Genomic DNA, 13,489 nt, shown 5'->3' with positions numbered 1-13,489 from the left:
ACCCAAGTGCTTGCTGGAGTGAGGTTTCAGCTTGAGAAACTTCTGAACCTGTACTTTAAGTAAAAGCATTTATTTGAAATAATTATATATATATGTGTGTGTGTGTGTGTGTGTGTGTGTGTGTGTGTGTGTGTGTGTGTTCATTTAATATTTATTTATTAAATTGTTAATTATGTTGTTTTCTAACTGACTTTAGGCACTGCTGTCAGACACTGCAGCGATGAGAAAGGCTGGCCTCCCCCCCAACTTAACAACTCAACCACAACACCATTCCATCACCTCAACAAAATAAAAAGAAAATAAACACTATAAAATCAAAAAAAAAAAAAACCTCATACCGTTGCGGTCATCACAAAAACATCTCAAGTAACCTCTCTTTACCCCTCTCTCTTGTTCATATCCCACCAGAATGAGGAGTTGCATCGTAATGAATCCACAATGGATGGGCAGAAATCAAAGGACATTGCTCGAATGTTACAGAACGCCACTGACCAGACCAAGTCCTTTTATGGAAACGATGTTAAGACAACCTACCAGCTTATTTCCTGGATCCTGCACTATGAGAGTAAGCAGCAGGGCTTTAACCTGGCTGCCATGCGCGACGCCAAATTCAATGAGGTTAGTTTTACTCCTCCATCTCTACTGTCAATATAATCTGCTTCAGTTTTAATACTTAAAAGATAATAGTGGTTATTGTTCAAAATAGCATCACTGTTACTGTTGCTAACACGTACAGTAGGGTTAGATATCTGAACAGACCCCTAAACAAGCTATTAAGCTGAACTCTGCCACACCATTTTTGCTTCACAAATTAAACCTCAAATAATCCAACTTGTTGAGGAGACATCATTTTTCTAACACTGTGTCTACAAATGTGGCATGTTGTGACACGATAAAATAAGGTCCTGTTATAATTAAAAGAGCTGTCTAAACTGGCGCTGCCCATTGTAGACATCACAATATCCAAAATATTACAAAGACTTGGGGTTTGGCTCTTTTGACTTGTAACCGGTGCTTACCAGGCACATTTTCTTCAGTAAATGTAATCTAGTTTGCAATTAAATAGCAGCCATCCAAAACAACCTTGCAACTGCATAGCAATAAGTAAAAATAAAACACTCAGAACACCTTAGCAACCACATATAGTAGCAAAACCCTGTGCATTATGACGTCAACTTTTGCACATGCAAGTATTTTTACCATCCTTTACAGCTATACCAACTATGGGATGTTGTAGGCAATTTTTTATTGGTCTCTTCTGTACTTCAGCTCTGGGGTTTAGTGGATTAGTGTAAATAACACAGCATATAGAGACTGATGTCATGAGAATGAAAACGCCCACATTTAAAGCACATCTGGCAACATGAACGTACTTATCATGATACATAGTTTTAGGATAAGGATTCATTATGTCTCGTTTTGACCCAGATTCAGACTTCTGATGTCTTTAAAACGTCCAGAATGTTACTCTGAAATACAGAATGTGTTTGAATTTTGCAGAACCTAGTGAAGGCTGGCAGCGCAATCCTGGACGCCAGTAATAAAGAGCACTGGGATCAGATACAGAGAACAGAAGGAGGTACGGCACATCTTTTAAAAAACTTTGAGGAGTACGCCAACACTGTGGCTCAGAACATGAGGAAGACCTACCTGAAACCCTTCATCATTGTAACCGAGAACATGGGTGAGTAACTTCTAAAATCACTAATGTAGCTACTAATGTCGATTCAACCAATTATCAAGTACATTGTTTTGAGCACTATACAGTTCTTATTAACCTTAATCTTTCTTTGACTTGTCAGTTTTTGCAGTGGATTATCTAGACGCCATTTATCCAGATATGGCAAAAATCCCTCGTTTTCAAACGACTGACCAGGAGTGTCCCAAAGACCTTAAGTCATCTGTTATTTTCCCAGAATTCAGTTTCAAATCTTCAGAGCATCAAGGTAAAAACATACATTAATGTGCCCTGAAAAATGTTAACAATGTTTTGCTTGCAAATCACTCTTGCAAATTGTTGCGTTCTTCTGAAAAATGTTAACAATGTTTTTTTTTTTTTTTTTTCAGTAGTACTAATATTTAGTCACCATATGAAATGTTGGAGTGTTAATAAATACTGCATTTTTCACATTAGCTCTCTTCAACTCATTTTCACATGAACTCTCTCTCTCTCTGGTAGTTTCTCCCACAGATGACCCAGAATCTCAGAGCCGCTCGGAGGAAGAGCACGACCTGGCTACAAACAAGAGGAAAAGGCATGCTGAGAGTCTGCCACCATTTCCTGTGGCTGCAGTCATCATCTATAAATCTCTGGGCCAGCTTCTACCAGAGCACTATGACCCCGATCGCCGCAGTCTCAGGTACAGAACGTCACTTTTTAGTACCTGTCCAACTATAAAGCGCCTGTCCAAATATTTAGTCTTGGTGGCATTCCACAGTCAAACATAGAACATTGTTGCCATGCTAAGAAGATCCATTTAGCATGTCATTGCTGCCCGTTTTTTCCACAGGCTGCCAAACCGTCCGGTCATTAACACTCCCATCGTAAGCACAACTGTGTACAGTGAAGGCGAGCCATTACACATTCCACTGGAGCAACCAATCACACTGGACTACAACCTTCTGGAGACAGAGGAGAGAACTAAACCAGTGTGTGTGTTCTGGAACCACTCAATCGCGTGAGTCACAACTCCTTCATACAGATATAATCAAGATATCACTTGATTGAAAATAAAATCAGTTTATTTCAGTAAGTTGTTGGTACTGTATGTAGATGATTAATGCCAGTCTGATATGTCTTGGTATGTCAGTGTTGGAGGCACAGGCGCCTGGTCATCTAAAGGTTGTGACCTCATCTCCAGAAACCACACCCACATCAGCTGCCAGTGCAATCACATGACCAGCTTTGCCGTGCTTATGGATATCTCCAAGAGAGAGGTACTGTGACTAAAATAACAGCATCGTACCCAATCGCTTATAGGGTGGTTCAACCAAAAATGAAACTCCTGTCATCATTTACTTGCCCTTACTTTCGTTCATCTTTGAAAAAACACGATAAAATATCATTTTAAAATATTCTCATCATTTGAGAAGCACATTTGAGCTTCCGTTGACCATATTTGATGTGCTCAATTTATGTTTGATGCGCAATGCTTATATGTGAATAAAGGCATAATGAAACATTTACATTATATATAATGATCATCTCTAATGCAAGACTTTGATTAAACCGCTTGATTCAATATGAAATACTTTTTTGATCTCTTTATGAACTTTTTGAAGCTTAAAAATGTTGGGTGTGTAGTTTAATGGCTTTGGAATTACACGGCTTTCGGTGAACTATTATCATTGTTCATTCATTTTTTTACTTTTTCTGACTTTCTCTCATTCTGTCAGCATGGTGATGTTCTTCCCCTGAAGATTGTCACCTACACAACAGTCTCCGCCTCTCTTCTGGCGCTCCTCATCACTTTCATCCTGCTGGCCATCCTGCACAAGCTTCGCTCCAATCTCCACAGCATCCACAAGAACCTGGTGGCCGCCTTGTTCTTCTCCGAGCTGGTCTTTCTCATCGGAATCAACCAGACTGACAACCCGGTGAGGGACTCATCTTCAGAATATTTCTGTGAAACCGGCATGGGTTTAAAACTAGAAACAGCAAAATAATGTAAAATTAAAGTGAGAAGGAACTCAAAAGACCTCGCATGAAATTATAAGACTGGCTTTATGGGTTTGATCTTTCATCAAGTTAAAACACAAGTGAGCGTTTCGATCTCATATGTGGTTTTGTGTCTTCTCATCGAGGGAGTCTCATGTTGTAGTTTTCCTCTCAGCGATATCCAGAATTTTAGATTTGCATTCTCAAATTCCACTAATAACTTTCTTAAGTCTGTAATTAACAACTGCATATACTTGTGGATTGAGGTTACTTTGACAAATGGCTGCAATTACTGTGAGGTGGCTTTTATTTTGGGTATTTGTCATCATTACTGAGTAAAGAAAAGCCTTAATGGTTTAAATCCATTTATATGTGTTTTGACACCATCTTCTTGTCTCCATTGTGCCACTGGCTGGGCGACATTCACTGGATTACATCAGATTATTTTAGATTTCTGTACTTTAGATTTGTATACAGATGCTGCAGATGCTTTACTAGCATTTGAAACAAACAACAGAATTTTATTTTAATACATTTTTAGGTTTAGCTTTGGATTAGTTTTAGATTGAGTATTTTATTACTACTACTACTACTACTACTGTAATATAGTATATTTTGGAAAATTATAAGAGCAAAAAAGTTTATAAAAATGTACATATATATATATTAAATTTTTATAAACTTTTTTGCTCTTATAATTTTCCAAAATATACTATATTACAGTAGTAGTAGTAGTAATAAAATACTCAATCTAAAACTAATCCAAAGCTAAATCTAAAAATGTATTAAAATGATTAGAATATGTTTCTGTTGAAAATTAACCATCTCTCTCTCTCTCTCTCTCTCTCTCTAGTTTGTATGTACGGTAATAGCCATCCTTCTGCACTACTTCTACATGTGCACATTTGCCTGGACGTTTGTGGAGGGTTTGCACATTTACCGTATGCTCACTGAAGTCAGAAACATCAACCACGGCCACATGCGCTTCTACTACGCCATTGGCTGGGGGATACCTGCTATTATTACAGGTCTGACACACACACACACACACACACACACACACACACACACCCTCTCTAGTCTATCCACTAATTACTATTTCATGTACATACATTTCACCCAACCAAGTGTCTGTGCAAGTTCATATTTGTACGCTCAGTGCAAGTCCACTGTGTCAACACGGATACACACCTTCATCTCATGAATTTCCCTAATAGACTATTAAAAATGTTTGTAAACTAGCACACACACGCATTCATGTCATCGTGCTTGGACTCGCCCCTTCTTTTGGATGGTGTGTGTGTGTGTTCCCTGTGGGAACGAGACAGGACGCCAATGTCTTCGTATTACTACCTCTCAATCTCTTGCTCGCTCTTTTTTCTTTCTTTCTTTGTTTTCTCTCCGATGGCTCTGCTCTCCATAATGGGTGTCACTTTCTCCACTGGCACATGCTCAAAGCGGTGAAAAAGCCCCTATCCAAGAGATAATAGAGGCTGACCCGACTCCTCTCTGCTCCTCCCAGCTTAATGAATGGCTGCCTGCTTTCTTTACTCCATTCTGTAATTCATTGCTCATACTATTGGTTAGGGATTTTCAGTGTGAAACTCATCCTGCTCTGTTCTGCTTATAGAGGAGAAGTATGCTTTTACTTTTCTAAGTGATCACATTGTGAACTTACATTTGCCACCAAGTGTGTGTGTCTTTTAAGTCCATGAGACCATAGGGTGTCCCATTTGTCATGTTAGCTTTCAGAAGGGTGCCCGCAAGCGACCCCTTGGTGCCAGTATGAGCCCTCACTGCACACTTCTTCTGAACCCGCACTGAGACAGGCTCCACTGTAGATTTCTACCCAACAGTCAAAGCGACATTACCTCACGGAAGTGTGGACTCAGAGATAGACTGTGAGGGTTTAGGGTGGGATTTGGGACAGGGCCATAGCAGTCATTTAGGACTCACATGTCCTGAAAAGTGAAGCCAAAACATTTCAGTCGCCCCCTGGTGGCTGGCTGGGTTATAAACTCTGTCCTCTCCATGTAAACAAATGGGACATGAGCCAAATAAAAAAATCCAATTATACATCAAATACATTTTTCCCAAAGATGGTTCCCATAATTTTAGATAGTTCTTATCGTGCTGATGTATGTTCCATTGTTAATTTTTCTAAAAGGTTTGCTTTTAGTTATTTGATGCTATAAAAATGGGATGTGGCGTCATGATTAAGTGCTTGTTATTGGGTTTGGGCAGGATTTTGATACCGCGCTCTACCTCGCGATCACTACTGCGCAGACTCACATTGTGTCTACACAGTTGTCTTATCATGTTGCGACGCAACAGCTAAAGTCTGTCTACACTGGACGTGACAAAGCGACCATTAAAACTCAATTGAATTTTGTGTCAGTACGTCATAAATAGAACGCGGCATCAATTAACTGTTGAGGGATTTGTTGGGGCATTCTCCAAATGGTGCCACTGGCGCAAGATGACACCGACCATACCTGGGATGTTTTGGCATCACTTATCTATAGTAGAAGGAAGACACATCGTCCATCTTTTTTTTAAAGTCTGTGCTCAGGACACTAAAGCAACATGCTTAGAAACCAGTCAGAACACCTTAGCAACTCCAAACAACCTCAACAGCATAGCATCACATTAATAGCACTTTGAACACTATAGCAACCACTAAGCAAGACCCTAGAAATTACGGGCAAGTATTTAACAATGCCCTGGCAATCAACCACAGCAGTATGTTTTCTTAAGATGTTTTAAAAGTTATGTTGATGTTTGTGTCCCATCAGGTTTGGCTGTGGGTTTGGATCCTCAAGGATATGGGAACCCTGACTTCTGCTGGCTGTCCGTCCATGACACCCTCATCTGGAGTTTTGCAGGACCCATCGCTTTAGTGGTGCTGGTAAGTCCATCTACTCATCATTTGTTCATCATTTTAACTAATCTCATTCCATTCTCCATACTCAGCTGATCATATGTCATAAACAATCCTTTAACAGGTCAACATCATTATCTTTGTGCTGGCAGCAAAGGCGTCGTGTGGCCGTAGGCAACGTTCCTATGAAAAGTCTGGAGTCATGTAAGACAGTGTTACCCCGTTCCTTGAGAGCATTTTTTGAGGATTGTTTTATGAAATATGGTACTTATTGTGGTTTTCTACATGTGCTCCAGTCCTGCTCTGCGGATGGCCTTTTTGATCCTGTTGCTCATTAGCGCCACCTGTCTGCTAGGTTTAATGGCTGTTAACAGTAATGTCATGACCTTCCACTACCTGTTTGCCATCTTCAGCTGTCTGCAGGTAACAAGTTGTTCTATTCTTGACCTCAATTTTTCCAAAACAGACTAATAAGGCAAGCGTAATTTTAACTATTGTACACAGTAAGGCTCACTATACATGCAAAAGCGCTAAACAACCTCTATGTGTTCTTGTGTACGGAAAACTCGCAGACTGCAGTACAGATGCAGGATGTGTTTAATACATCAACAAGTGTTGTTATTGTTAACTAAAAGTAAAAGATAAGTTCTGTAATAGAAACTGAGTTGATATATATTGAAATATAAATATTAGACGAAAAACGTACACTTAGAAAATGTAAAGAAATATTGCCTTTGCAACTTGTTGAAATTAAAAGTTTAAATTGAAGTAGTGCAATTACAAACACTAAAATAAAATAAATTGAAATGTTAAAACAATTATAAAAATGGGCATAGCAAAAATTTCAAACTGAAAATTTTATTTGAAATCGGATAATTCACCCAAAAATGAAAATTGGATTTTGGTTACACAACCTTAAAACTACAAATAGCAGCATCAGCTGACATCAGTACTGGAAATTAAATTAACATTGACATTAGACATTGAATTGACACCAAATACCAATATCTTATGACGTCGTGTGCCTGCTGGGTAGCCAGTGACTTCCATAGTTCTATATAGTATAGTATGGTGTTTGTTTACTGTTTAGTAAACTATCCCTTTACAAACCATTTCCTGTTTGTTTTTCAGGGCATATTCATTTTCCTCTTCCACATCGTGTTCAATAAAGAGGTGAGGAAAAATCTGAAAAACGTTTTCACGGGAAAGAAAGCATTACCTGATGAGTCTAGCGCCACCCGCACCACCCTACTGACAGTAAGTCACTACAACATGTTTACGTTATTAAATATTTACACATGAATTGTTTTTCACTCGTCTAGAAACAGCAGTTAGGATCGGTTTAAATGTAATTTTTTCTTGTAGTAGCAATTTAATAAGGAAGTCATTTAAGTAATTTGCAAGCAATAAGAAAGTAATTTCACGTAATTTGGTTTCAAAGGAAGCTGTGAAGTGGTCTAGCATTTGGAAATGTATTATTTTGTTTGATTTACAGTACTCTGCTCTTTCCCTGTCCTTAGCGTACATTGAACTGTAATAACACATACATAGAGGACGGCACGCTATACCGCTCGGCCATCGGCGAGTCGACGGTGTCACTGGAGAGCACAGTCAGGTCAGCCAAGAGTCACAGCAGCTATCTTACTTACACGCACAGGTAACATGCTACTGCTGGAGCACGGCGCTACGCTCTCATTATGTAACATTTCATTTTCTCTCGTGCTAATGTAAACAATATAAAATTCAAAATAATTTTCTCATTCATTTTCTCTTTTCATATGCATGAGCAAAGGTGCATTGCTTCTGCTTTGCTTTGCAGTGCTGCGATAATGTACACAAACTCCAAAACACATTCGTGCATGTATTCCTATGAATGTTGTGTAGGCATGTGTATTGTGTACACTGAACGCAGGCATGCTGTTTATAAATTCAGCTCATTAGTAATTTTCAAAGTATGTATCATCATGTCTAAATAATTTGAATTTGTTGACAGGGTTCAATATTGTGGTATGAAGTATCTCGAAGGCACAGTTCACCTCAATAGCATAATAGCAGACCAACTAATTAACTATTCTTAACTTAAATTAATATCAAACCTATTAAAATAGTTTAGCATTTCAAAAAAGCTTAATGACTAAAACACAGATTACTAAAATTTAAAGTTAAAAAAAAAACAAAAAAACAATAATAAGTCATTCAAAATATTACTAAATGCTATAATAGTATATAAATAATGCTCAAATAACACTAAGTAGGACTAGGAAATATAGGTTAATAAATTCATTTAAATGAACAGTTTTCAGTATTTTGATAAGTATATGCTCACCAACTCAACAGTTCAGAGGAACTGATTTGTAGGGAAATTAATTACACTAGTTTAAAAGAGAGACATTTAAAAAATATATTCAAATTGAAAACAGTTATTTTAAATTATGTGAATATTTCCACGATATTACTGTTTCTACTGTATTTTCATCAACTAAATACAGACTTGGTGAGCATAAGAGACTTCTACTTTTCCAAAGTAGTGTGTTATTTAAACATTTGATATATATTGGCAAGTCATATTGTGTTATTGGAAGGAATTTCACACTAACAGTTTGGATTCAACTTTATTTAGACAATGTTATGAGGCTAAACCACTAAACATAGTTTTTCACTGCAATCTAAAACTCATTTCAACTAGAGGTCATGTGTTTGGCATCTGTCTTGTATATCTCACATTCTTCTGATTTCACTTCTACACAGGGATGAATTGGGTCAGAAGCCCAGTGTTTCATCTGGAAATGCTAAAGCCGGACACACTGACATTGATGGCTCACTCTTCCGTAATGGCACTAAAGCAGATGGTAGGAAAAAGTTGAAAAACCTTTTCAAGCCAACACTAATACGTGTATTTACTGCCTGTTATCCACATGTAGACAAGTGCAATGTAGTGTGACATCTATATTTGTGAACTGCCAAACTTAGCTGCTGTACGTCACCTCAAATAAAGAGTTGACATAAATTTGTGTGTATTCAGACTCAGATTCGGACAGCGAGCTCTCCGTGGATGATCACAGCAGCTCATACGCCTCCTCTCACTCGTCCGACAGCGAAGATGAAGACATGGACATAAAGCCAAAGTGGAATAATGAAAGACAACCACTACACAGCACTCCAAAGGGTACAAGAGAAGGTATTTTTCCTTCAGTATTGCATTAAAATATGGAAATCTGACATTGATGGATGCATTTACAAGTTAAGTGGAGTGTCAAAATAACATTAAGCCCTTCTTTTGTGTCTCAGTGGACACTGTGTCCAATCATGTGAAGCCTTACTGGCCGACTGAACCCATGACAGCCAGTGACAGTGAAGATCCCGGAGGGGCAGAGAGACTTAGAGTGGAGACTAAAGTTAACGTGGAGCTCCATCAGGAAAATAAACTCAATCACACTGGAGAGACCACTCAGGACAAAGACCACCCAACAGCCTCCATCCAAGCCAATAGCAACCACCAGCGAGAACAGAGGAAAGGTGAGAGTTGATTAACATCAAGACAAATTTTGATTTTATGTTGCCTCTGTGTAATACATTCTACATATATACTAACATTCCCATGTACTTTCTCCTCATAGGGATTCTAAAGAATAAGATCACGTATCCTCCTCCTCTGACAGACAAAAACATGAAAAACAAACTTAGGGAGAAATTATCGGACTACAACCCACCCACCATCTCCTCCAGAGCGCCCTCTATAGCCTCTAATGATGGGGGCAATGGTCACAACGTCCTAATCAAGTCACCTCATCGGCTGGCCGTCCCACCACGAGAGCAGCAGAATGGCATGGCCATGAATCTGAGATCAGGGACCGTTAACGGCGGCAACCTGTCAGACTCGGAGTAAGACACCTTTCTGTAGTCACCTTTTTTTATTTATTTATCTATTATTTTTTTTTATCCATTACAAAAATAAAAGCATTATTTTAGTAGTCGAATTTAGTAATTGATTATAAAATGCATTAGGGTTGCCACGGTATCAAATTTACTGTGAAATCTCACAATTCTTGATACCAGAAAAAACTAATAGTTGAAATGTTTTCACTATAAAATATGGTAGCTTTTTACAATTGCGACTCATTTGTTAAGTACATTATTTATGCCAGCATTTATTAATCCTAGTTCATATTAATTTGAACATTTGCTGTTACATTTTTAAGAGCATACGTTGTATCTTAAGGCCCCACCCACTGAGATGCGTTTTGGATTTTAAGGTTTGAAAACGCCGCCCTGCGTTTTGGGAGAGTGAAACCGATATTTTTTGAAACCGGGTCCCAGAGTGGACACATTTGAAAACGCCGCCCTTGCGTTTTTGTGTGGACAGCGAATCCATATATTTTCTGAAACGATGACGTCATCAGCCCATGTCTCGCACCTAGTCAAACACTGCTATGTCACGAAACAGCAACAAAAACCTGAACAAACACCGAACGATTGTCTTTTTATTGACTAACATTAACACAGATTAATAAATGTTTTGTTCCATGTTTTTAGTGTATCTCTGTGGCAGAATTACAGCACCACATGCTGGTCTGGCATGTATACTACATAGTTTTGTGTCAGTTTCGTGGTTTAGTGTGGATAAAAATATTTCTTGAGACGAGAAAAAAAAAAAAAGATTGTATAGGGGAAGCTCTGGCTTCGTGTGGACGTAGCCTAATATTAAAAGGATGGTTCACCCAAAAATTAAAATTTTGTCATTTACTCAACCTCATTTTGTTCCAAACCTTTATAAGTTTCTTTTTTATATTGAACACTAAAGAAGATATTTTGAAGAATTTCGAAGAACCAAACAGTTGTTGATCCCCATTGACTTCCATAGTATTTCTTTCCCTACTATGGAAGTCAATGGAGACCAAAAACTGTTTGATTGCCAGCGTTCTTTAAAATATCTTATTTTATGTCCAGCATAAGAAAGAAACTCATACAGATAAATGATGATGGCACTTTCATTTTTGGGTGAATTATCCCTTTAACTATGTTTAAGAAATTCTGTGCGATATTGCTTACTCCAAATTCATATTAGTTAATGCATTAATTACTGTTAACATATGAGACCATATTGTAAAATGTTACAAAAAAAGAAATTACTCTGAATTGAATTGATAATAGCGAAACTGACGAAAGACTGATATCATTACCATTTTTTTGTCTCTTCAACTTGGTAGTGGTACCAAATATCTCTGCATTATATATTTAAAAAGAGGATAAAATAACACCTTTTAAAAATTAACTGACATTTGTTTTCGCATGCTTTTTAAAAGTGAGCCCTCTAATTCTGTTCAGCTCTTTGTGTCTACTGAAGCATGTGTGTCGAAACAGTGAATGTCTTCTTTACACCTGTTGTTCATGTGGCATGCGGCTGCTGTACTTGGCCTGTATCCCTGCCCGAACACCCTTCTAACCCGCATGTATCCTCCTTCCTTTTCTCTCCCTTTTCTGCTCACTACAGCGGCAGTAATGAAACATCAATCTGACCCAGCAGGAAACCTGAGGAACTTCTGCCCTCGTGAGGGGAGAATATCAGCCCTTGACAGTCAGAGGAATGTGGAAAATGACAGTGGATTACCCAAAGACCCTCCCTATAGGTGCACCTTGCTCTCCAGCGTGTCCCTGGGGTCCAGGCTCCATTGGAAAACAGTATTACTGCAGACATCTGCCTGTTAAACAAATGATAAGGAAAGAGAAGGGAATGTATGTAAATATGCAAGACGGGGTCAGGGAGGATATATGAAAACTGTGCCAAACCACTAGACGTGGGACTACAACCCTCCCAGCATGCCGAGCGGCAAGCTCTGATCGAGTGACAGGTGGACTTAAAGAGACACATAAGACTTTGTGTCGTTTTGTATACGTTTTACCACTAGTGCTTCTTAAAGCTGTGCTAGTGTGGAACTGTGTAGAAACATTTTCTGATTCCGAAAAGTACATCTCAGAATGCTGAAATTTTCACCAAGTGCCCAACTCGACCAGTCCTCATTGAGGAGATCCGTCTCTTAACTAATACCTTTGTCATGTAATTACTTTGTAGATATATATTTTTTGTTTGTTCTTTTGAAATTGTAATATTTTAAGGCCATTTGTATATTGAAAAGCATTTTTAATAACATTTAATGCAAGATTATTTTTTAATCCAATGTGGTTAAATGGAAAATGTTTTGTACTTGATTTGCAGAGTTAATAATTTGGGTTTCTATGGTGCTGTAGTCCCAAAACACAAGACTAAAAGTCTACTGTTCAACTTTGACAATATTCAGTGGCGATGTTTAATAACGTTTGAACTGTGAAGACATAGCCCTTAGACTCAAGGAAATGAAAATGAATGTGTTTTATTTTGTAATTAAATGACAGTTCACGATTCATATTCCAAAGAAACAGCAGAGAAAAAGACTTGCAGGTGTTTTAAATCATTTTTCATAACAAAAGACACTGGATTTCTTATGACATAGCTGTATTTATTTTTATGTTTTGAGACACTGGACAAAAATTGAAGCTGTAAAAATAAAAGCTCTCTGAATTTGTATTTTTGTTGTATAATATATTGTCTTTTCTCATTCCAAGCACAAAATTTGAGGTGAAGTATAATAGGATATACTAACACTTTTTTTATTTTTTAAGTTTAGCTATAGACTGTAAAAATAAGTATTATAAAAACATATGCTCTATGTTTTACAACTGCACTACTCTACTGCTTTATATCTTGAGGCTATAGTGCTAGTGCTATAAGGCACTGTGTATTTCATGAATTAACCTTAATTGTGATTAAAGCAGTTAATTTGAGACCTAATTGTCAATGTATTATTGCTCAATTTTATATTAGTAGCTATTGAAGTATCTAATAAGACGCCAGTATAAATGGGTCTTTATACTCTGTGACATGCTCTTTATGTAAGCGTAGCTTTAGTTGATCT

The 13,489-nt window shown here is 37.9% G+C and overlaps 1 protein-coding gene across 1 annotated transcript; it reads left to right on the top strand.

Moving 5' to 3' along the window:
* Positions 1 to 381: 381 nt before the first annotated feature.
* On the top strand, positions 382 to 13,358 carry LOC109071066 (cadherin EGF LAG seven-pass G-type receptor 1-like). The gene is made up of 18 exons (XM_042722356.1): positions 382 to 618; positions 1,501 to 1,684; positions 1,803 to 1,946; positions 2,180 to 2,360; positions 2,511 to 2,678; positions 2,811 to 2,937; positions 3,397 to 3,597; positions 4,512 to 4,686; positions 6,454 to 6,566; positions 6,664 to 6,743; positions 6,836 to 6,962; positions 7,671 to 7,796; positions 8,060 to 8,196; positions 9,288 to 9,388; positions 9,562 to 9,717; positions 9,828 to 10,055; positions 10,157 to 10,421; positions 12,064 to 13,358. Exons 1-18 carry the CDS (start codon positions 439 to 441, stop codon positions 12,089 to 12,091), a joined length of 2,721 nt encoding a protein of 906 aa, XP_042578290.1. The 5' UTR covers positions 382 to 438; the 3' UTR covers positions 12,092 to 13,358.
* Positions 13,359 to 13,489: the final 131 nt, after the last annotated feature.

Source organism: Cyprinus carpio, chromosome B4, assembly GCF_018340385.1.
Source record: "Cyprinus carpio isolate SPL01 chromosome B4, ASM1834038v1, whole genome shotgun sequence".
NCBI lineage: Eukaryota > Metazoa > Chordata > Actinopteri > Cypriniformes > Cyprinidae > Cyprinus > Cyprinus carpio.
This window is presented reverse-complemented; position numbering and strand designations above follow the sequence as displayed.